Source organism: Apaloderma vittatum, unplaced genomic scaffold (assembly GCF_000703405.1).
Source record: "Apaloderma vittatum isolate BGI_N311 unplaced genomic scaffold, ASM70340v1 scaffold11020, whole genome shotgun sequence".
NCBI classification, from domain to species: Eukaryota; Metazoa; Chordata; class Aves; order Trogoniformes; family Trogonidae; genus Apaloderma; species Apaloderma vittatum.
The window spans coordinates 1-21,768 of record NW_009695038.1 but is presented as its reverse complement, the minus strand read 5'-3'; the positions used below and the strand labels follow the sequence as shown (position 1 = coordinate 21,768).

Below are 21,768 nucleotides of genomic sequence, written 5' to 3'. Positions count from 1 at the left end.
AATTTCAGAGTACACTTTGTAACTGAAAGAATTAAGAGTATGTTGTCTTTTGGCATTTTAAGATACTTTTACCAAAGGTGGATAAATTACAAGGTTTTTCCACTACAAAATCTGTAATCATGCCCATTCTGGAATAGTAGCTTTTGGTATAATGAGGAGCTAAAATACATTCCAACAAATTTAACTACGCTTTAATCTATCAATGAATGAGGAAAAACTACTTCCTCTCCAAGGAATTATTTTTAAATGTATTACCTCACCTCATTCCCTGTTAAACCATACCAATCCAAACTCTTCACCTGACTACATGAAACAAAGCTGGATTGTAGGGTCCTGATTTGAAGTCAGCTAGATTGGGACAAAACTGAAGTTACTCCAAAGTAAATCATTTGAAGTATTCCAGAACTACGCCAGGAAAAGCTGAATCAAAATCCAACCTTGGACTTCCAGGAATTATGCCAAAAATGATATATAAATCCGTTCACCCTATGCCTTGGAACAAAGACATCGATTATTGGCATTTTATTTCCTTACTGTAAGCAGGTCAGGGAAAAAAGCTAAGTAAAACCAGTAAAGGTGCAAGGTCTACTCTTAATCCTTCCACTTTATATACCTCTATGTACACAGCAGATCAGTTTCTCTGTACTTTATAAAGAGAAATAACACCACTTGACATGTTAGTATTTGTATTTGCTTTAGTAAATCTATCTTCTGCAATATAAATCAGCAAGGTTGTGGTATCCGAGTTACAACTCTTATATCTACTTGCCCACCTGCAGAATAAATACTTCTGTTACTTTCCACTTTTGGTAATCAAGTGTATGGAAAAGACTAATATTTGGGGAGGTCCCTATAAGCTTGCAAAAAATAAAGATCTGCTCTGAAATAAAATTCTATAGCAATAGAATTGCAGTGATTGCTCTTTGTCTCTGCTGCTGTGTAAATGGGTTCTTTTCCAAAATTCAAGCAGACTTACAGTGACATCGCTCCCAATTACTAATTCACCAAATTAACCACAGCCAAAAAGAATCTAAACAATCTTTTCTAGCCAGTGCATCACCAAGAAAAATGACGACTTACACTGTGACAACCTTGTTTTGAACACAGCTGGTGCAGGTTTGAACTCTTTGCTGTGTAACAGCAAATGCAACTCAGCCTTAGATTTGAAATTCAGCTTCATCAGTGACGTACAAGCCAGTTTCTGCTCTTCAGATACGTTACTTCACACGGAAAGGGAGCAAAGGGACCGTGGCAGGGAGGAATGGGTCTACTTGCTGGCTAACACAGACTGAATCAGTTTGTCACCTGTCCAGGACTATCCCACAGAGCAGTTCATCAAACAGGTGAACCTTTTTATCATCCTCTTAGCCGTCTCCACAGATAGTCTCCCAATGCATAAAGTTACAGTATATTATTATGTTTTAAAGTGTTGGCACTCAACATACTTATACATTTCCAAAATCATTATGTATTAATGCACAAGTTGCTGGCAAATGTTGTGCTATTTTCCCTGCTAATTTTGATGTAATATACTTGTACATATCTTTATGTACAAGGTAGTACACATCTTTATGTGACAGGCAGTAATATAGAAAGATTAATAAGCTCAGAGGCATGTGTCACTGTGTTCAAAACAGTCACTCTGAAGCAACTCGTAAATTGGGCAATTAGTAGTTTCACTTAAGTTTATTCAAAATGCAATAGTTTGTTGAACCCTACTGTACTGCCATGCATGACTTGCCAAAGCAGCTGTGTTAGGGAGTTTAAAAGGCTTCTGAGTGCAAGAGATAAAGAACCAAAGAACTATCGTCAAGGGGGCCTATGCCAAGAGTGAACTTCCCAAAGAGCTGAACAACCAATAGCCCTGTCACCCTTTGGAGGTATCACCAAGTTTGAAGCTTGCTCCAACAGGAGCACTTGAAGTTGATTTTAGAAAACTCACGCACACAGATACACAACCCCCTTTGCACTCGTACATATCTCAGATATGTAAATATTTTAAATTTAAACACAGGTAATCTCATCTAGAATACAGGAGCATACCTTTCACAAACACTAGTGATTTGTGTATTAGTAGCTTTCTCAACCTACAAAGCTCTTGACTTGCTTTTTTTTAAGAAACATACCTCATTAAGCTGCACTAAAAGCAATTCTAGTATATTCATATTCAAATCCACCACAACTTTGAGACCCACAACATATTCTGAAGTTCTAAAATGCAGGTGACGATAGTTATTGCTGCATTAGCTCTAATTTACACTATCCATTTCCTTACTATGATGTTGGTTTGCTATACATAATCCCTTCAATTCCCCAGCAGAACAGCCACTCCAAACAAATAAAACCAAAAAAGTACTGAATACTATCCTAGTTGGTACAGAAAAAAACCCTATTATTTACATTTTAACACAACCTGACATTAGATTTCCAATTTCATTTTGCATCCTAGAAATCCCTTGCATGTCTTCTTTCTATTCTCTCTCTCTCCACACAGCAAATTCAGCCAATTTGATCTATAAACAATCATAACATTCACAATCTCTATAAACACTTTTCTAGAATATACTTGTAGTATATAGTGTAAATACCCAGAGTTCTGGGGCCTGCAGTTCTCTAGTGATTACAGAACATGGGAAGATGGTCCATGAAAGAACTGCAGAAGAAATCGTTTTGGTTTGAAGAAGGAAAGAAATTAAATATACATTCACTACCATTCAGCTGGACATTCATGACAGTGCTTGCCCACAGAACAGTCAGAAAAAAGCTCTTCCTTGCTATCACTGCCTTACTAAAAAGTGAAATAACAGTGAAATTCTGACTATGTAAAGCAACTGCTTACTCATGCGCTACGTGCTATTCGTATTTTCTGTCCCAACTGTTCCTTCTTGCCATCAAGCAATAATGAAATGAACAGGTCAGATGGGAAGCTGCCTTTATCATACACAGATATATATACACCACACACACACATATGTAAAAAACCCAGCAATTCTAGACCAGTAAGTAGGTCTGTTGCTTCCTCGCTTGTTAAGTAATGCTATGATCCCCCAAAATAACAAAGCAGGAAATAGGGAACTACAGTTTTGAGTAAAAGAAGCAACATCAGCTTCCACCACGACACAAAACTTCCCCTCCACATGGGCAACACTACTGAACTGACAGCTCTTGAACTACTTCGCAGGCAAAATGGAAGTAACAACAGAAGTGGGATATGTGTAGATGTTAAGTGTCAAAGAAATCTTTAAGAGGCAGCTCAGTAAAGTGAAATTGTATTGCAGGACAGAACTCAGAAAGATGAGCACAGAAACACACAGAAAAGAGAAGCACCTGCTTTTATTTAAAATAATACAGATTTTGTTAACACTGGCATTTGGCATAGGTTTGTAAGTTTTCAAGTGCATGACTAAAGAGAAATGTGCTTATTTGGGGGTCAAGTAGTCTTCCCAGCTGTTGGCATAAAAAAATTTGATTATTTTTTTTCTTTTTTTAATTAGAACACAACTTGCCAGTGGCAAATTACAGTCAGACACTAGAATCATTTTAAAGAATCTTACGGAAGCAAAGAGGGGAAGGGGGAAGAAAGGGAGAGAGAAACGGGTTAAAATGGCTGTTACTTGGGCCCTATTTGATGACAATAAAACATGCTCAACAATATGCAAGTTTCCACAATTAAGACATGGTGAAACACTTCAACCAAGACATACTCTCAGCATGGTTTGCAGCATCTACAAAAACACATCTCTACTCCTAATACACTCTAGTTCCAGGAAAATTCACACCGATTGATATCTAGCTCTCGTTTTCAGAAATGGCAGCCCATGTGCAACAATCTCATAACACTTTAGCAAAGAAAAATACTGTGTTCCTTCAACAATGACAGCTTTGAGAAAAACTATATAAATATTTGTTGATGTAATGCTAGATTTTGAGATTCTGAACTGTCACCATGTCATTTCTCAAACAACTCCGTTTCAGTTAGGGGACTGGAGCATCTCCCATACAAGGAAAGGCTGAGAGAGCTGGGTCTGTTGAGCCTGCAGAAGGTGAAGCTGAGGTGAGGGAATCTCATCAATGCTTATAAATATCTAAAGGGTGACTGTCAGGAAGAAGGGGCCAGACAACTCTCAGTGGTGTCCAGTGACAGGACAAGGGGCAGTGGTCACAAACTGGAAAACATGAGGTTCAACCTAAACGTAAGGAAATACTTCTATAGTGGGCGGGTAACAGAGCACTGGAACAGGCTGCCCAGAGAGGCTGTGGAGTCTCTGGCTCTGGCGACTTTCAAAATCCATCATGGACGTGTTTCTGTGTGATCTATTCTAGGTAATCCTGCTCTAGCAGCAGGGTTGGACTACATGATCCTCTGAGGTCCCTTCCAACCCCGACCCTTCTGTGATTCTGTGAAAATGGACCCAGTCTGCTTCCTCATTCTCTGTGTTGAGCTGAAATTGCCAAGTGTACTGACACAGCATCACCACAGACTGACACCGGGTCTTGAATGTTCTCCAGTCCCAGAAGATGACTCTTGGCAGTGGGCAGGGAACTGCATTGCCCAACATTCAGAAAGGTCAGTTCAGTGGGATAGCTGATAACCACTCAATACCTAATTTAGTGGGATGAGACTGATCAGACACGGATGCAATCAGACAAGACAGCTAAGCAGAGCTGAGCTGTTCCAGCACTCCCATCTCTCAATCACCCAGCAACCTAATTCAACTCACTAACCCAGCACAAAGTAACCTCATCACCTTTTGGGAACTGGTTCTGTTTTCTGCAAGATAAGTAAACTGTCCAGCTCACTTCACAGCAAGACACACAGAAGCATGTAGGAAGAAGTAGGCTGAAGCTGGAAGCAAGATGCAAGGCACTAAGTGAGCTTCATCAGCCAGGTAAACTGAAGGAAAGATGACAAGGGTCAAGGCACATGAGATATTTCATGAGGTTTTGTCAAAATCATATTCTGCAGAACTTGAGAATGCTGACAGAGGCAAAAGAGACCTAGCATGGAAGAGTTAAGAGGTTTAAAAAAAAAAAATTTAAAACGAAAAATCTATTCCAAATACCAAAGCACAATTACAGCCAAACTGGAGGAAGCTAATTAAGAAGTCGGTGCCCACATTTTCAATGTTTTTAAAAGGGAAAAAAAAATAAAGAAAAAGCAACTTGGAAATAAAAAAAATTAAAAAGGGAATAAAGGGGGAGGGGAAGTGAAAAATATTAAAAGTCTTTGCCCAAAAGCCAAAGGCTGTAAAAAAGTACAAATCAAAAACACATGTTGCATAACGCACTGATTTCTGCTGAAATGAGTTGATCCACAAAACAGCAAATCCCATATTCACATCTCTTTTAGGACAAATCCATGAAATAACTGTGTTCTAGTAATTTGCTTTGAAGAAAAAAAATTATTTTCAAAGCATAGGAGAAAACAACAACATAGTAGACTACTAAGATTGCAACATGACAGATTCAAGAAATTCAGCACTATGCAGGATTCCCCAAAAGATTCATACACGTGGAAAACTACTCCAACGTGTCCAAAGTTACTATTATGTCTTTCCAAAATATGGCATCTTGACAAGGTTTCACCAGAATAAAAGAGATTTCTCAGCTAGTCAGGTATTCCAAAGTAAACAAATAAAATTCTTCCTGTAAGCATTCTACCCTCATCTGATTAAATAATGTATTTAGAATTACTTGTAAAGCCATGAAAGCTTAAAAGGATCACTACTCCAGAAAACTCCACCTCTCCACATCCATGAGGTAGCTTTAATCTCTTCCTGCCTAATCTATTTGTCCATTCGGAGCCTTCCTTCGTGTTCTGCTGCCATCTGAAACAGCCTTTGCTCTCACTATTTCAGGCAGACAGATCCCTGACTGACACTGTGCAGGAGACCAACTTCAAAAGGCAGGCTCTAAACACACTCCTTGCACGAAGCTACCACCATAAATCTGATGCAAATTGTGAAGCGCCAACATTTGTAAATAAGTTTGGGACCCTACAGCGAGTCAGAAAGGACTCCAGAAGAGGTCTCCTGGAAGAGTACATATCCCGCATCCAACCCCTTAACCTACACCTGATGAAGAAGGAAAATTGGAGCTGCGCTCTGTGCAGCTGCAGGGTTGTTCCACAGCCGGTAGAAAGGTCAGACATTAAACGAGGTTCAGAGCTAGCACCACACAAGCATTGGAAAAATAGCTCAGCCTCCAAACCTGGGACCTTGATTGGGAGTCAAAACAGAGTTCATGTGTGCACATATGTATAAAAAATTAAAACATATTACTCATGTTTATACACAAGTAAATATACTTCCGTCCTTCTTGAATTTAAAGAACAATTAAACTGGGTTTTTGGAGAGCAACAGGTTGTTATAACATGAACACATGTTATTTCCTCTTTGGCAAGGCCATGTTTCCCAACACACAGAAGACATTTTAAAGAGGCAATGAGCCAGTCTAAGCCATTATAGCTAGATAGTACTAAAAACCAAATAACCTTTAATTCTAAATATTTAAATTTAGAACAGCAAAAAAGCAATTAGAATAGATCACAAGAATCCCAGCAGCATATGCTTAAGACAAACCAACTGCATGAATATACTAAAAAGTATCATATCTGACAAGTCAACTAGAGAACCAGAGGTCCTGAACTTCAAGAGCACCCCAACAGTTGACAGGCATTATTATTTCTGGAAAAAAAGTTGTTTCTAAAGAGCCACCCTCCACCAGTATGCCACCTATAAAATATGTCCAGTAGGATATAAATATTAATTTGCTGTCTCCTGTCCATGTCAAACACATAGATAGCAAACGCTAGTATTTGCCTGTAATATGGGACGTGCTTGACTACCACAGTGGTCCTTTTCCTTCTAGCTTGAGACAGATTATATTCCGAGGGAGCAATTTCAGACTATTGGCAGAATATTTGCTACTTATATCTCTATAAAAATGAGCAGAGTGATAAAAAATTATCATTCTGAAAGTTTAGATTCTGTTTTCTTACCATGTAAACTTTTCCCTGAACCCTTGGGTAAGAGGAGCACACAACTTTACTACAGTCTCAGAAAACATTAGAGGAATGTGCTTTTATGAAGGAGGAGAAAAGGAAAACATTAGGAAATGGTGCTTGTACTACATCTATAATTAGATGTTTCGTGACATGACTAGGGTTACAGACATGCTAACTATGAAAAGTAGATAAGCAAGCATTAAATGTGAGTTAGATAGACTTTCTTAACTGAGCCACACAGAAGAAACTTCTGAAAAAACTCAACTGGTCTAGTGGGATTCACCATCTGAGCTCCTAATACGAGACCACACCATCACTGCTGATCAGAGAACAACCATTCTATCAACAATTCCCACAAGACAACTGCGCTCATTAATTTCAATTAGCAGCTGGAGCACATGAGCACGCTCCTAGAGTACCTTTTCCTTTTAGCTTCCCCCAAAAGGAATCGAGCTCATTAGTTCTGAGATCACTACACGATGGAGGTCAAAATACCGTAAGCCTGGACAGACAGGAGATTTCTTCAGAAGTACAAACCCGATCTGCACTACACCGCAGAGGTACACAGAGAAGGTCTTGTTCAGAAAACAACAGGCAAGCTGAGAAAAGACAACATTTACTTGCTAGATAGGGGATGCTTCAGCTGCTACAAACACTGAAGGAAAACTTGTAACTACACAAAACTCCTGGCACCTTCCTTATCTTGTAACAGAGAGCCACACTCAATTACACTTCTAATTCACAAAGTGCATACATTTGAACATTAAAAAAAAAAAATGCAAATCGCTGCCATTATACAAGCTCAATATATTTTGTAATAATGACCAGGTTGACTTTAGAATCGGAGTCATTTAGGTTGGAAAGGACCTTTAAGATCGAGTCCAATCATTAACCATTTTGACAAGATCCCTCTTGAAATGTACTGCATTCAAAAATATGAGCTCCTTAGTAAGAAATACAGACTCAGCTACATTTTTGACTGCTTTTCTGTTCCTCAGTCTGCTACCACAGTAAACATGCCTGACACAGTACACTTGGCTTCTCTTTGTAAAGATGTATAAAATTACCATTTGCAGGACTAAATATTTCACTGATCTAAACTATCAAGATTTACAGCCTTCTAATAGGCACTTAATTTTCAGTCAGTTGGAGAAAGTGTTTAGAAGATAAATTAGCAAAAAGCAAAACATATCTCATTAACATCTTTCAGGTACATGTGCACTGTTACAATAAAACACTGGCAAAACATTACAACAACCAGAAAGTTTAGTGGTAGTGGGCACTCCTACATTCCCTGTCTCAGTCGTCCACTGTTTGGCTGCTCAGAAAAGCATCCTCCAAGTCAGATCCTTCCCACATAAACCGAGTCACATATATTCTCAAGATACTGGGAGAGTTTATCATGCCTTGTCCCTGTCCATGTTCTCATGAGTTAAGTACAGCACTCCTGATGGAGACATCACCCAATACTGCGTGGAACTGAAAGCAACAGCAATTACTGTGCCAAGTCTTGTTCTTCAGCAGAAACACCCTAAAAGCAAGACTCACCTCCCCCAGACTAAAACTAGGATTGGGTCAGGATCACCCCTCTATCTTTGTCGGTAGGCAGCACACCAACAGAAGGAATCAAGTGGGTCCACTCATACCTTTCACAGGAATCAGCTTCAGACCCATGAAATCACCATTAATTAGCCCTGAAAAGGACCTTAAGAAACATGCTGACAAATTCACATGAAAACTGTCCAAAATTACTGCCATGATAAGAGGCACTGAGGAAGCCAACCCAGCTATTCAAGGCTGAGGCAACGCAATGGCAATGGAAGGACTTGTACAGGTGTCTTTGAACAAATTCACAAGGGCAATTTCTTCTTTTGCAAGCAGAATTACTGCAATCTAAAACATCAGGTACCTTGCTTTTAAGGTCTTTTTATATGGAAGTGCTTAGTAGAAAACAAATAGTTAAATTACACCGTCACTCCTTCTTGCCCAGCTGGAGCATATGAATATTAATCCAGCTTTAAGCAAAGCTGTTCGAGATCCCCTCTTCAGCCACTCATGTGAAAACAGTGGAAGTACAAAGACAAGTATCTGAACAAAATCATGCTGCAAGGCCTTTTCTAGCAGCTGTTGCAGCCTGCCTTTAACTCCTTCATCCACTGAAAAAGTAAGTTTACTAAATGTTTTTGCAAGAGACTTGTGGGACATGGCATTTCTCCCTTAGAAAGATAATACCCTTGAAAGAGAATCTACTACTTTTTCACATCAAAAAACGCACAAAAAAGGTAAGAATGCTTCAGACTGGAGATCTTGACAGACAATGGCAAAAAAACCCAACCAAAGCCTCTCTGCCAAAGCTTCCTGAACCTTTGGAAAAGATCAAACTGTTTAAAGTCTGATTTACACAAAGGAATTTGTTTAAATTAAAGCTAATACAGAAAACTGTTCTTGCTATACATATTTGTATGTAGATAGAAACAGATAAAATCCCCCTGTTACAGCACATAAAAAAGCAGCATGAACTGGCTGCTTAACCATGAATTTCATATTCATCATTAATCCAAGCTTATGATTCAACAATGATGACACAGTTTGCTTCAAGTAGGGCAGTTCTTGATATAATGTTCACAGAATCACAGAATGTCAGGGCTGGAAGAGACCTCAACTTAAACTTTGTATAGAAGTGTTAAAACTCAGTATCAGATTTACAGAACTAAAGATACCACTATGAAAGTAAGGATCAAACTAAAATATTTTAAAAAGGACTTTGAGTTTCTACACAACCAAACAAAGAGCAGAAAAGTGGGCCACTAAAGACTGTTAGTCCTCTGACTTTGACATCTCACCATATTTTTGCTGTCACTAAACTGCATGTGTATACACTCAAACAGGAAAAACAGCACCACTTGCTCATACGACCACATTCAGTTGAACGACTGCAATGCAGGTGAGAAGGAGAAAAAGAGCAAAGCACTGCTTCAGACCTGGAGCCAGCTTTACCACCTAAGCAAGACCTTTATCTGACTATACCCTCAAACACAAGCCTTCTGTCTTCACCTTCAAAGTCCTTCATAACGTGTCTGCACACCCTATCTACCATTGCCATCATTTCCCAGTCAGGATCAATTTCCGCTTTCAGCATTCTTTGAGGGCAGCCTTTACTGATTGTCAGATAAGAATACGTGTCTGCTATTCCGACAGTCGTGTTTGTGGGCTGTTCTCCACTGTTTCCACAAAGTTATTACATTACTTCAAAACCTTCTTTGTAATGCCTCAGAAAAGAAACAGTGCTTAATTGCCTGTACGCTGACCCAAACTACTTGGTTTCCCTGTGCCCCTCTAAGTGCTTGTACCTAACAGTGCTCCCTGATGCCATAATTATCTCCATAGTTATCCTTGGGGTAGAGAGAGTTTTCGTCTACATCCACGTCAGCGTATTCATGATGCACTACATCCTGATTAAAGGCAAGGACTCAAAAGTGAAGGAGTAATACAGATATTACATTTCTCCTTGAATCTCCTGATTTGCATCAGTTCCAAGACTAAAAACCACAGCACTCAAGGTTGAACATAAATAAGATTAGTCTTGCGGTTAGTTATAATGTCAGGAAGGTGAAGGAAACAGACACAGGCTTGTCCTTCCAATTTTGCATGGTCTGAATTTAAAACCTCTGGTTCAAGCACAGAGGTATTGTAGCATAAAGAAGGAAAGAAAAATGAGCAAAGAGTTTCAAATAGCTTACTAAAATATATATATAATTTGGGTGGAAAAGAAAAAAGTCAAGAAGGCTCCAACAGTACAAAGACAGAAAAAAAAAAAATCTAGGAGGAAAAAACGGCATTTACAGAGGTTTAGCAAGTGGATTTAAATTCTAGATAAAAGTCCTGAGATTTTATATACAGAGATAAGTAATGAGAATAATACTGGAACTTTAATCACCCTCTAAAACAATATATAACATTCATGAAAAACAGTCTAATAGGAAACAATTACCATAACTTATATTTAAGTCAAATGAACTCAGAACCACATTTAAGTAAATGCATTTCAAACTACTTGCCAACATATTTTCATTAATTTGATAACACTATAAAAAGTCATACTTTAAGTGCTGCAGAAAATTACGCTCAGGAGTGAAAAAAAAACAGGCATAGTTGCCTTAAGCTGACAGACATCAAAAAGCAATGCAAAATGCCTCACACACAGTTTCTACTTCAATTATTGTCATTAACTAAACTCATAACCAGAAGAGCACATACAAAGCATGTCCAACAGAGCACCACTTTAATCACTGCAAAGTTCTGTTCCTGATGCACTTAAGTTTCAATTTGCTTTTATAAAGTAACCATATTTATCTAACATTCTTCCAAAGAAGTGGTAATATCACCTGTAGAGAGGGAAGAAAAGCACAGAAAAGAGAGGAAAAGCAGTGACCTTCGAGTTGCTCAAATTTCTAAATTCTCCTGAAATATGACCAGTTCTACACCATGAATTTTGTGTATCACTGGGTGAAGTTACCACTTATACAATATTTCCGCTTAGAAAATGAGATCATTAGCATGAAACTGGAAGTTGAGCCACTACTCCAAACGTTGATCTCAGCTGAGAAGAGGCTGCAGTCGCATCAACAATTCAAACCACAACCAAACTAACGCTGAAACTAAACTAACAGTGACACAGGACTACATGTACAAAAGACTCACAAAGGGGCTAACATTCTTCCAAAAACATAAAAGAGAGGGGTTTTGCTTACAAAAATTATTGTCCACTGGACAATAGCTTCAAATAACAGCCTTTATTTTAACCCACACACATCTTCGAAACAAACATTCTTTGAAATAGCCTCTTTCCAAAGAATACACATCGCGCTAACTTGAGGTGAGAAACTTCATTTTTTGCTCAGATGAAATTACACTTGTGTTCATTAGAGGTTTCATCTGAAGAAAATGCAGGATCACACCTATATTTGTAAGAACAGAACTAAACTTTTTTGCTAATTATGCTCTTTACTGACAGGAAGTTCTTGGCAGAAGAGTTCCAGCTGGAGATAAATTCACTGAAAGTTCATTTTCCACAGAAATAGTTTCATTCAGGTGTTTTATTCACTAATTGCAAAGATTTTTATGACAATTGGCTTTAGCCAAGCACACTGTCACACTGGAAGCTAGAACACAAGAATGTCAAAACATTTTCTTTTTATAAAACACTTTCAAATAGCAATATAAGAAATAAAATTCAAACTGTCATTTTTTTTAACCATATCCTCAGAAAACAGCATAAAAGTGTTTTCATTTACATTCTTGTTAGTCAAAGATAATCCTTCTATGGCACACACCCAGATTTTACCCTCCTGAGTGTACATACCACTGAGTAATTTGTTCAAATGTCAGTTGCAATTTTCAAAAATCCTTTCTTGCCTCTGAATCTTAAACATCTGTAACAAATACTTGTTTTGAGAGTGCTTTACATTCGTGACACTTGACCTTTGGCTGTATGCACCACAAAATTTCAGTTTCAAATACCATGCAAGCAGGAAATCTGATCATTCCAGCAGTAGCCATCTGCATGGTCCAATATCAAATATTAGTTCCGGGTTGCAAGAAGTCACGGGCTACAAATCTTTTCCTGCAAATTCTATAATTAGTCGCAATTTGCTGCTTCTAAAACACATTTCTCATGGAACATCTGGTCTTGAAATCTTACCTTAACATTGGAAAAGTACTTAGCATTTGGCTGTTGGTGTGCATACACGTGCATATATGCTCATGTGCACGTAGATTAAGTGTAACTACAGATTGTAAGCATTTGATTTGTGGGTGGCATACCTAGGACCAGAGATTTCTACTCCAGCAACAAAAGTCTTTTAGCTCTGGAACTATAAAAGACGATTGCATGAAACAAACACAATGTAAAAGTGTTTTCCAATGTTCTCACTGGCTTACAGCTAATTACTTGTGTCAACTGTCAACAGCTCATCAAGCACCCTGCCAAACACTCAAGAGCTTTGCACAAATTGGAATTTTCTTTTGCATGATCCTTAATAAAACTGCAAGACTATGTTGAAATTGAAATATGAACAAGGTTTTAAACAAACAAACAAACCACAAAACCTCTCTATAGTTAAAGCACCACATTGACTAAAAGAACAAGTTCAACAGTTAACAAGAAGTACTTAGGTATGTTAATAAATTAGACATACAAAGTTGAGCCACTGCATATTTCAACTTCCTTGCCTCCAAAGAAAAATCTGTCCTGAGCCTGTGAAATGGCACTAATGGACAACTTATTGTGAGCACCTAAACAAAAAGCTCTTTGACCATTACACGTAAGAAGCCCTCCAAGTACACTCAAGCGAGTACTCTAACTTCTAAAGGCAACAGAATTACACTCGAGCATCTTTAAAGCACTCCTTCAGGAATAACACATCCTTTGCAAAATGCCCAGTGCTTAGTGGTGCGACACACAACTGTATCAGGCCACCAGCACTGATTCTTGGGAGGGAGAAGCTGGAAGCACGTGCGATGCTATATGGTTCTTAAAATCCATTGCTTGTCTAGTCATAGGAAAAAATCTGGCAGAGCACTGTGAACATGCTTTCATATCTGCAAGAACACAGCTACAGCTAACAAAGAATTAAAAATTAGAGGAAAGAAATATACTAGTCTCTCACAAAATAACAGGGACCACAACCTCCCATGCCTGATTTTTGAAACAACTTTAAAGTGATCTATAGAATCAATTACTCTTACTGACTTTCTCAATGCTAGAAAATTATTCATCACCTCTTACCTGAGCTCCATCCTTTAATTTCAAGATGCATTCCATTGTATTGATAGTGATGACAACTGGTTCTGATCCCAATTTTGTCCATGGCACATGAATCCGAAGTTCATGAATATGCCCACTTAGAAAAGTAAATGGTAGTTTCAGCTCCTAACAAAAACAAGAGCGGTGAATTAACTACTGAAACATGTCAAAATTCAAGACACATAAAGTAGTATGATTTCAGTACAAAACTTCAGTCAAAATTTATTCTCCCTCCCAAAATTAGCAGTGCACCATGGCGCATGGCAACTGGCTTTATAATTGCTTGCACATTTACATTACAATTAGCCTATACGTAATATATACATGTGTATATATTGCACATAATAAATGTAATACAATAATGTACAATTAGTACATTACAATTCAAAGGAGATATTTGAATTATCATGTCCTTGATAATAAAAGACGGTTTCAAACCACCTCTCCCATGAAGCTATTGCAAAATATGTCACTATTCAAGGGACAAGTAGAAATTAAGCAGGTGAAAGTGAATACTTAAGCCGATATGCAACACACATTATTTTGAAGAGCATAAATCTGGAAATAAACAAACATTGACAAGGTCACAGCAAGGCAATTTCTTTCAAACCATTTTAGTATATTGAGCTGTAAGAGCTTGGTGTTCTTATTATTGGCCTGTTGTTGCCCTGTTCACATTAAACCGCTCAGCAAACATGAAGTTATTAAGTTCTTCATTGGCAAAACCCGACTGCTCCACACCAAGTCCAAACATGGATGTCACACAGCTTTATAAGCTGCTGGACGTGTGTCCAGAGCTCCTAACAATGCACAGATCACACCTCAGCAAGCGCCAGCGAGCCAGCTGCCACAACACAGGGACTCTGCAGGAAATGAGGGACAGGTCAGGGGAAATAATTCTGCCCTTCTGCTCCACTCTAGTGAGACCCCACCTGCAGGTCCAGGTCTGGAGTCCTCAGCACAAGAAAGACATTGACCTGCTGGAGTTAGTCTAAAGGAGGCCATGAAGATGATCAGAGGCTGGAGGACCTCTCCTACGAGGACAGGCTGAGAGAGTCGGGTCTGTTTGGCCTGGAGAAGAGAAGGCTCCGCAGAGACCTTATAGCAGCCTTCCCATACTTAAAGGAGGCCTACAGGGAAGCTGGGGAGGGACTCTTTATCACAATAGGACAAGGGGTTACAATTTTTAACTGAAAGAGGGAAGATTTAGATTAGATAAAAGGAAGAAATTCTGTACTGTGAGGGTGGCAAAACACTGGAACATGTTGCCCAGAGAGGCGACAGAAGCCCCATCCCTGGAAACATTCAAGGCCAGGTTGGACTGTTAGATCGTTAACAGATCTAGCTAAAAATGTCCCTGCTCGCTGCACGTCATCTAGTTCTTCAAAGGTCCCTTCCATCCCAAAACATTCTACAATTCCATGATTATAAAAAAAATGTTTATTTTTCTGAGCAGTTATCATGTCCTAAGTTCAGAGCTGAAATAACCACCACTGCAACTGCACCAGATGAGCATCCTGAGACAGCCTCTAGTCACCCAAAAGAGAAGTCAACTATTCTTATGCACAAACACCTAGCACTGTCACAGCGACAGCAACTGCTTCTAGGAGTAATTTTAAGAAACACGCTCTCCCTTCTGCAGCTAATACTTCCTCAGTCTTCCTACTGGTACTATGGAAAAGTTCATCTTGCATCCAAGAACTAAGAGTAGATGAAATATATTCACTACTGATAAAACCTGCTGAGAAGACAACTACACAAAATGACAGCTCTATTTAATTTTTTTTTTTGCAAAGTACAGCCTTAAGTTTGCAAATTAGTTTTTTTTGTTTAATGAGCTTTTATTAATGCAGTTTTAAAAAGTTACACTTGTTTCGTGTCAGAGGAAACTCTTGACTCCTACCTCAGCCACACTTATGCAAAGTCACATCTAATTCCAAGGCCCCATTCCAAAAGATGACAGAGACTTTCTCATAAAAACAGCTTGTAAAAACAAGTTGGGTGTTTTTTTTCAAAGTGTTTTCGTCATCTCATTCACTAATATACTGAGTAATTTTAGCTAAAAGCCTCTCTCATAAATTCAGCCTTAGGCTTACAATCAACACAAAATTTTAATCCAGAGTTAAGCCACTGAAATGCAAGTACTGGGCAGCTTAGCTACAGATGTTGCTACACTGATCAGAAAACAAATGCAAAAGTACCTTTTGTCCCATAGCTTGGAGGTGGGGGTCAGGGAGGAGAAAGAAGGGAAGGGGTATAAAAATAAACGAAAAAACAAAAAGACCTCGCAATCTAAAAATATACTACAGCTTAAAAAGACAATGCTTTCATGAATCAAGACAGTAAACTATGACTATTAACAGTAATAGAAATAAGTGGGAATAAATTCCCTTTCCAGACTCGCACATGCATAATTTTTATGTTAGTCCTTCATACCACAATGTCTATTTAGATCTTGGCTTGTGCTCACAAGTGTAAGTTACAAGTTTACTTCAAAAGGCATTCTAGAATAGAATTTTTTCCAATATTTACTAGATAGATTTAATACATTCTCATTTTTAGTTAACTGTAAGATACTGAAAGAAACAAGTAGGAATTCCTTTGAAATGAGGTGATAGAGGCAAACGCACGGTGTATTTAGAAGACACGGTTCTCGGTCAAAAGGATTTAGATACCAATGCTGTCGGATACAGTTAACTGCACAAGCAAGTTTCTTTAAAACAATGCAGAAAAACCTTTGTTGTGCTATTTCAGAAGACAATACAAAACAAATGTGTGCCAAATTTAGTCACTTGTTCACAACACAACATTTATGTACCTCTTTCTTTCCTATTCAGTCTTTCACCTTTCATTAAGCACCACAGGAAATTCTTTTCGTACTTATGACTGATTAGACTTCATATTTTAAATTTTGCATTTACATCATATAAACCCATCAAAAAATTATGATGTGGCTGAAAAACTCCTAGGTTTGACACATAGATAACTGACAACATCATGCAAGATTGCAGACTAGACAATAATAATTCCTTGTGCCCTAAGATCTCCCCTTGCTCTAAAATATAAGTTTCTCCCAAACTTTGGGGTGAGAGGCAAGTACTGTTTCCTCCACATCAGTGTTAACTCAAACACCTTTTCACATTCAAGATCATATTTCAGAAGTAACCCAGTGGGACATAACACAGACACTTAGACTCAGGACATTTTCACGACCTCATTTCCTCAAAATTATATTAAGTATATTAGCATTTTTTCACTTTTCTTTCTAAACTCTTTCAAATATGAGAAGTCCACTCTAAAGCAAAACTCAAGAATCTTCAGATCAAGTGCTCCTTCGCCTAGTATTCAAAGACTGCTTCATCATCCCCTTCTGAGTTTCTAAAAGAGCTAATATGATAAGCTACAATGTTATGGAAATGCACACATGCAGCAAAAAGAGCTCAATACACTTCTTATCTCTTTGGTTCCACCACATAAACTGAAATATTACAAACAAGCTAGTTACCAAGTTCATAGGTAGTTCTGTTACCTCTAGCACCACAGTGACTTCACACAGAAGTTGCCAAAAGTGCTTAAAAGGCTTTTCCATGAAGCAATGTTTTAATATTAGTTTTAAAGTTTAATTGCAAAATACTTTCCTGAAGCAGTTTTTGTACAACGTGCCAGTTACTATGCCTAGATGGAAGATTTCTTGGAATGCTTAGTCTTCTAATAACTGAATCATTCAGGATAGGAAAAAAAAATTGCCAAAATTTCATTATATTTAATCTTCAACTAGAAACTAATTATTATAAAATTAACTGGCCATTCAAAGAGTGACATAATCACATGCAAAAGCACCTAGAAGGTTGAACTTTAGTACAAACTAGTATTCAGCTTTCACTACAAAACTGATACAATTTAAAAAAAAAAAAGGGGGGGGGGGGGCCTCTAGGCAGGGGAAGGACAGACCCCTAAGAGTTACTGCAATAACATTCAGCTTAGTTTAATGAGGTCATATATCATAAAAATAGATAAAAATATGCCAAGTATTTTCATGTACCAAAACATTCTCTTGGGGTTTGATAAATCTATGTCAACAACTATATGACCCCTGATTTCAAAGGTTCCAACTTGGTCCCAAAAATAAAGTAAAATCTTCTAAAAGACAAACAGTGGTTTACTCTCCATTCTTGTCTGTTCTTTGGGATCCCGTCTGGTGGCCTGACATGGGAACGGTGAAGTGCAAGAAGCATGAGGAGAAAGCACAGACTTTCCCCAAATCTGTGACAAGGTGCTTTGTCCAGGTCGTTTGGCGCCAGTGTTAGTGATTCTAAATAATCACATGTAGTCTCACAAAAGCTGGAATTCTCTGAAAATGCTTCAAGCTCCAAAGATATCCAGGATGCACGCATTCGTATCCAAAGCCTAAAGCATGCAATTAAGGCTGCATTCATGCCAGGGATCCAGGCTGGGGATAACAGCCCAGGACAGAAGAGATGTTAAAAGAGCAGACCAGTTAAGGTGACTAACTTTGGACTTTATGAATCCATCCAGTCAGAGAATCCAAACAAAATAATAAATACTGATCAATTTTAGAGACTTCAAGATTTCAAGGGAGCTCCGTGCCAGCTGCAAAGACTTGGTGATGTTCTGTTACTACATACTACATACTTTTGGTGAGCTGGCATAAAGAGAAAGACACGTGGGTCCAGCAACTTCCTAAGAATAATAAGAGCCAAATTAAGATCATTACATTTCAAACAAACACACAGCCAAATAATGTAACAAACATATGCACATCCTCATTCAAACTGATAAGACATAAGCACAGATATATGCAGCAACATTTGCCTCTGCAAGAGCCACGACATTAACAGACTGTACCGGATATTTAGGGACCCAACTGACACACAGGCAAAGATCAAGCCAGCAATCACCTACCAGCAAACTGCAACTATTTCAAAAGGAACAACGTAGACATCAACAACAAAATCTCAGCAGCACCAAGTAATTCAGCATGTTCGATAAATCCATTCCAAGTCATGATTTGTTCTTAGGACAAACCTTCTCTCTACACAGAATAGCACGGAAACAGTTTATCCAAAGATGAGGTTTTCACAACCAAGACAGGAGATTTCAAGACTAAACTGGAGAAATCCACAAGCTGATGACATAATGCTGGCACAGCCCTGCTCAGAACAGGAGGCTGAACTTCTCTCATCAACCATTCTTTGACTTCATAATATACACAATAAAAAAGGTTTTGAATATTCACAGGGGGAACACATCCTACGCAACTGAAGTCTAATGGCCACAACAGCTGTATGGACAAGCAGTAACAAGAAAAAAGAGAAACTAAGAGAGTTGAAAGAAAATGCTAAAGCCACTGAATACTTGAAGGGAGATGTATCAGGCTCTTTAAAGAGGCACTGAAAATAGGACAGCATCTCTCAAAATACTGTCTCCTTTTCCATTACAGGATCAGCGATACTTCATTAACCATAAATTTTTCTTTCACATTTTAAAAGATCTCCCTTCATAGAGACCACGCAGTCTCCTCAGTCTATTCCAATACCTCATAATCCAATTAAAACAAAAGAAAATTTTCTTTGATGTCCAATTAAACTTCCCAAGTACAATTTATTCCACTTTCTTGTCTCATTCATGTAACTCTTGCCCTACCTTGTCTGTCTTGGTTTGAGCTAAAAAGCCGAATTCTCTTCAGTGATTTTTAAATTCCAGTTTAGTCACTTCTCAAAGGCTGCACGTTCTGAAGTCAGCAGCATGTTTTTGCAGACAGTGTGTGCTACTGGCAGTGGTAACACCTGATGTTTACAGTTACTGCCTGGGACTGGGATGCAGAACAGCTCTGGCTGGTACTTATTCCTACAGTGACCAAGGCCACTGCTGGCTCTTGTGTGCCACGCTGGGGGTGCCGGGTAGTAAAAGGGGTCACAAGGAAGTAAAAGGTTGCACCTCCGGGGGGTAATAGACAGGACAGGTGACCAACAAGAGTGTTCCATTCCATAGATGTCATATTTAGTATAAATTGCGTGATCATGAGAGTTTCTGTCCCTTTTCTGCAATGGCCACAGTCCAGGGAGGACTCCATTTGACCTCCTGCTTTTGATACGGATCCTGAGTTCCCAAATCCTGCTCCCTTTATCCAGCTCCCGCCACCGCTGAGCTTCCCTAGTGCTGCCTGCTCTGCGGCATCAGTAGGGATTGCCATCAAGGGGGAGTCAGGTTCAATATCGGGCTTATGTATAGTTGTATATAGTTCTTTATTCTTATCATCTCACTCAATATTTCCATTATTGTTTCATTAAAGTCATTTTAGTTCTCTTTTCTAACGTGTAAGTCTCTCTGCCTCGTTCCCTTTTCGTTCCCATTTTGGGGGGCAAGAGAGGGTTAGAGAGCATCTGTCCACATTCAGTGGCCGGCCCAGCCCTAATCTGTGACACTTGTCTCATTTTATCCAAAATTGAAAACACATTCCTTGACTATTTTACTTTTCTTGCAATTGCCATATTGCCTAACTCTCACATTATTTTTTGCTGCTTTTCCCTCAGCCTCTTCATTTGCACTGCATCTGGACACAGGGCTCATAGCTAAGACTCACTACACCATGCACAACAGAAAACAGCTTTATCTGTCTCACACTCAACTCCTTAATTTATCAAGTCAGGTAAGCACAGAAGGAAATAGTCCCTGAGCCAAGACTTAACAGCAAGCTCCAAATTCTACATCAAGTGTTTTATTTCATCAAGCTTGTCTTTTTAAGGCTAAGTCATACAGACCCCTTGATCTAATCCACACAAATCGGTTACTCTTAAGTTTAGATAAAACTGGAATCATAAAGCAATACAGAAAACACAAATCTGTGTTTAATATGCATAATTAAAAATAGATCCTAGTTTACTTTGTGACATTTTAGATTAGTTACTAGATGTAATTAGTAAATAAGACTGGAAAATCAGTTTAATTAATGTTCCTACTGTAAAACGATGATTACTGAAAGAAGAAACACGTCCACAAAAAAGACTTTCTCTTCACACCCCATAACCTATAGAGTGTGCAAAGAATTACTATTCATTACTAAACAAATGGCATGGAATTAATGCAAGAATAACTAAATGCAGAGGAATAACGGACTTGCATAAAAAGTAAAAGTAAACCAGTGAGTATTACATGATCATCTATCTATGCAGACCAAAGCAAATTATTTAGTCAACTTCTTTTAAATCAAACATATAGACTGTAACTACTGCAAACATAGCATACCTGTTCAAGCACATCCAACTTCAACTCAAGTTTACTAAGCACAACATCTCCTCCCCAGAGTGACAACTGCAGATCCGAAGGCTTCAGGTTCTTTATGTAGCGATTCACATAGCTCATCAAAATAGGAGTTACGTACGATTCCAGCATTCTGGAAGATTTCTGTACTACAGGTCAAGCACTAAAAAAAAAAGGCAAGGTGATGAGATATTATCATAGAATGGTTTGGGTCAGAAGGGACCTTTAACAAATTTGCCTGCATAATTTTCAATAAAGCAAGAGTCATGATACCTGAATGCATTAAAAACTGTATTTTAACTTCTGTTTTATAAATATAGACATTTATATGTGGAGATACATACATTCACATATAAAGGTGAAATACATACCAAGATAAAGGCACATCCATTTGCATTTACAAACTTCCAGCCTATTTACTTATATTTTGGAGCTAATAACTGGCTTGGTCACTCTCAGAAAAAAAGTCAACCCAAACAAAACCAAAGAAACAGGGCAGAAGGAGGTCAAGCAGCCTACCACGCTTTCACGTTAAATTTAAATAGCAGAAACGCTGTCATTTTTAACTAATAAAACCTCGTACTAAAACATCACCTCAGACATACCTCACCGATCTGGTATCTTGAGTACAAGGCAAAACAGCCACCTTCGTGCCACCTGAACTCTGAGCAAACCA

At 38.4% G+C, this 21,768-nt stretch overlaps 1 protein-coding gene across 1 annotated transcript in view; it reads right to left on the bottom strand.

Moving 5' to 3' along the window:
* Nucleotides 1-21,224, bottom strand: part of LOC104274148 (vacuolar protein sorting-associated protein 13B-like) — a gene marked incomplete at its 3' end in the record, with an annotated part of 52,579 nt that extends 31,355 nt beyond the window's left edge. Inside the window, exons 1-2 of the mRNA XM_009869694.1 lie at nt 21,078-21,224; nt 13,794-13,937 (exon numbers count right to left, since the gene is read on the bottom strand). Of these exons, the coding sequence (XP_009867996.1) occupies nt 13,794-13,937; nt 21,078-21,224 (291 nt within the window). The remainder of the gene's footprint in view (nt 1-13,793; nt 13,938-21,077) is intronic.
* Between the last annotated feature and the right edge of the window lie 544 nt (nt 21,225-21,768).